The sequence below is a fragment of the Myotis daubentonii genome, chromosome 15, assembly GCF_963259705.1.
Source record: "Myotis daubentonii chromosome 15, mMyoDau2.1, whole genome shotgun sequence".
Taxonomy (NCBI): Eukaryota; Metazoa; Chordata; class Mammalia; order Chiroptera; family Vespertilionidae; genus Myotis; species Myotis daubentonii.
Window position 1 is genome coordinate 6,377,253 of NC_081854.1, and position 4,025 is coordinate 6,381,277.

The window sequence follows — 4,025 nt, forward strand, 5'->3', positions numbered from 1 at the left end:
TTCCTCCCTCCCTCCCTCCCTCCCTCCTTCCCTCCCTTCCTTCCTTCCACTCTCTAAAAGCCCTCAGGTGAGGATTAACAAAAATAAATAAATTAAATTAACAGAAGCGTGCAGGAAAGTTTTAAAAAATAAATACAAGACACTTCTATCATTTAGGAAATTGCAAGTGTTTAAATGCTCTTGTAAGCACCAGGGACTAAGACCAAATATTTTTTTTTGCATTTGAATATTTATTTTGAGTTCGCCTTTACCTGTGCATAAGGATGTTATGTTACACATTAGATGACAACGTGTGAGTGATTACTTGCGGAAACCAAGAAAAAAGGCTGAGAACTACTGCAGATAGATTTATTTCAAAGCAAAGACATCAGTTGACAGTCAGAGTACTTTATTTGAAACAGAAAATAAAAATCTGAGGTGTTCTTAAAAAGATAAACCACTGACGATTTGTAATAATTTTGGGAATGGCAGCAAGAGTTCAGTAAATAGGCCCCCATTCATGATGAATTCAGAGTTCATTTAATTAGACATTAAAGGTCGCAGTTGATACCTGGACGATGCTATTATTTTTGAGTCATTAATTATACAACTCCTTCTTGGGTGTCTATCACATGTCAGGCGCTATTTTACACATATGGTTTTGGGGTCCATTCATGAACAATAAAGGCCAAACCCTGCCCCCAGATAAATTACATTCTAATTATGTAAAGATACTCCTACCAAGTACTGTAACACAGTTTTCCTACTGTTTCATACCAATAAATTTGACCATTTGGAAAATATGGCTAAATTCCTTGAATGTCACAGATTACCAAAACAGACAGAAGAGGAAATAGATGGTCTGAATATCTGATAGTTATTAAAGGAATTGAGTCTGTTAAGAAGTCTTCTCAAAAAGAAAGCCCAAGACTCAACTTGCTTCACTGGTGAATTTCTGTACATGTTAATAAAAAATATAACACCAGAGAATAGTATTGGAGGAATCACTTCCCAGCTCTTTTTCTTTTGATGTAAAACTTGACATGGATATAAGAGGAAAGTAAAAGACCAGACTCATCTTTACATAATCATAAATGCAGAAATTCCAAACCCATCTAGTGAGATTAATTAGAAATATACAAAATGTATCACAACCTACTGTGGTTATTCTATGAATACAAAGGTAGTTTATTTTATTTTTTAAAAAATATATTTTATTGATTTTTCACAGAGCGGAAGGGAGAGGGATAGAGAGTTAGAAACATCAATGAGAGAGGAACATCAATCAGCTGCCTCCTGCAAACCTCCTACTGGGGATGTGCCCGCAACCAAGGTACATGCCCCTGACCGGAATCGAACCTGGGACCTTTCAGTCCGCAGGCCGACGCTCTACCCACCGTGCCAAACCAGTTAGGGCATACAAAGGTAGTTTAACATTCAAAAATAAATATACTATATGTAAGTAAATGATAAAAATAATATGATCATCTTAATAACTGCTGAATATTCATTTGATATAGTCCAGCACTTATTCATGATTTAAAAAAGAAGCAATCCATTAGTAAAGCAGGAATAAGAAACTTGTTTTCAGATGAAAAAACAGGTAAAAACAAATCTACAGGAAACGTCTTACTTCATGATGAAATGCTAAAGTTTTCCCTTAATACACTCTCTCATCTAAGCTTTACAGATTCCCCATTCATCTTCCTCTTACTATCCCTGTATTCTTTACCATGACCCCCAGGGTATAACCAAAAATAAAAGCAATATACCCTGATGTCCATTTCTTCCCCCCAAATCAGGGGTCACCAAAGTATCTTCATGATGAGTGGTTCATTGTGGTGAAGAGGCTATTTTCACTGATGTGATCGCTGCCAGACGGTCTGGCCAGATCCACTAGATTCAGGCCAGAGCAGAGATCGCTTTCCAGAAAGTCCCTCAAAGACAGTCCACCCCCTCCCCAAGCCCCCGGCATGCTGGTTCCTCAGACGGCCCCTCACTGTGTTTTGGGCAAGTATATAGGCATTTTCTTATCTGAGGTGGGTCATTCTCCAGCACCCCCATCCATCTTCCCTGTCCTATGAACTCCTTATCACCTGCCCTGTGGCAGGGAGGACATCCGTGTCATCTTGTTACCTCCCAAGCTGAGCCTAGTACGTAAGTTTCCTTAATAAACTCTAAGTTTAATAATGGGGCTCTCAGTCTCTTTCTACAGTCTCCTGGCCAGGGAAATTTTACCTAACGCTCAGTATGACCTAAGGCAGTGGTTCTCAACCTGTGGGTCGCGACCCCTTTGGTGGTTGAACGACCCTTTCATAGGGGTCGCCTAAGACAATCCTGCATTCAGATATTTACATTATGATTCATAACAGTAGCAACATTACAGTTATGAAGTAGCAACGAAAATAATTTTATGGTTGGGTCACAACATGAGGAACTATATTTAAAGGGCCAGAAGGTTGTGAACCACTGACCTAAGGTAAGGTGAAGCTGGAAGAGGGAGCAGGACAGGAGCAGGCTGATCCTTGTCACCTCACATCTCCTGTAATTGGGCCTCTGTAGGAGGTGAACCAGATTTGGTTGTTGTGTCACTGGTCGGGGCTGAGTCCTCAGTCAGGGCCCTCTCCAGACTGGCAGGCAGGGAGTGGATCAGTCTCTTTCGGAAGTCTCGACCCAGGAAGACATAGAGCATTGGGTTGAGGCAGCTGTTGAAAAAGGCCAGGGAGATTGTTAGAGGTATCAGGAGAAGAATGATGTTATACTTTCCTTCAAATAGTGCTCTGGCACGGACTGCGGCCAGAAGAACACACAGTTGATAGGGGAACCAGCAAATGAAAAAGGAAGCTCCGACAGCGGTGAGGACCCGTAAGGGATGGCGGGACTTAATCATGCTCTTGTTTCGGAGTTTGGCTGCAATGAGCCCATAGCAGATGGCGATGATGGACATCGGTAGAGTGAAGCCAGTGACAAACCGGTTGATCCCTATGATTGCTACTGAGGTAACGGTCCTCTGCAACTTCTCTTCTTCAGTGATGTTACCCCAGAAGTCAGTGTTGAAACCACAGTATATGTCCCCGTTATCATCTGTTACTGTAGTAAAGAAGATGAGAACTGGCAAGTTAAGGAGTAGAGCAAGAATCCAGGGTACAGTGATCACTTTTTTAGCCAGACTTAGAGTGCGGTGGTTCTGGGCCCAGACCGGATGCAGGACACAGATACAGCGGTCCAGAGCAATGAAAGCAATGAGGAAGACACTTCCATACAGGTTTGTGTCACCCATAATGTTAAATAACTTGCATAGGAACCAGCCATAAGGCCATTGTCCTCTCATGGTATTTACAACCATGAAGAATGGCAGAGTGGCGCTGAAGAAGAAGTCGGCTAAGGCTAAGTTCAGGTAGCACAAGGTGGTGACTGTGAGTGCCATCCGGAATCCAGCCACCCAGATCACAAGCCCATTTCCCACGATGCCGAGGACACAGGTGATCCCATACATCACCAATAAGAAGATCTGCAGAGCAGCGTAGCCAGTTTCCATCCTGCCACACCTGAAACATTTCAAGAATGAGAATTTGTCAGCTGTGCACCATCTTACAGCATTTCTGTTCAGGCCAACAACTTCCACTAGAGCTTCCTCTCCAAACCCACTCTCCTGAACCTTGTGGCTAGTCACTGAAATTTGACAGACTCTTGGCTGTTCCTTTGGGAAAGGACACTTCTCCATATTCCCATAATTATTAACATGCATTCCACCTATTAGGCTGATCACTTAACTAAGAGTTTCACAAGGCTCCTGTCCATCAGCGGAATTCTCAGCTGAGTGTGTATAAACAACATAAAACCGATGGGAGGCATCTTGGGCACAGTGAGAAAGCACTACACTCAGAGCGAGTATGGTCACAACTCTTCCACCCATGACTCAACGCATAGATGCTGCAACCTCTTCCAGCCCCAGGTTCTCACAGACTCCCAGCTTCTGTTCCTCCCCTGTGAGAATCCTTGACCTGTTGATGGATTAGTCTTTAAGTTGTAGGGTGTGGTTTTGA

At 42.7% G+C, this 4,025-nt stretch overlaps 1 protein-coding gene across 1 annotated transcript; it reads right to left on the reverse strand.

The window, feature by feature from the left end:
* Positions 1–238: 238 nt before the first annotated feature.
* Positions 239–3,522, reverse strand: LOC132216558 (N-formyl peptide receptor 2-like). The gene has a single exon (XM_059665830.1). It carries the CDS (start codon positions 3,515–3,517, stop codon positions 2,513–2,515), a length of 1,005 nt encoding a protein of 334 aa, XP_059521813.1. The 5' UTR covers positions 3,518–3,522; the 3' UTR covers positions 239–2,512.
* Positions 3,523–4,025: the final 503 nt, after the last annotated feature.

What these genes read in the sequence shown, in the direction of transcription:
- LOC132216558 (XM_059665830.1), bottom strand. Translation starts at nt 3,517, where the DNA reads ATGGAAACTGGCTACGCTGCTCTGCAGATCTTCTTATTGGTGATGTAT.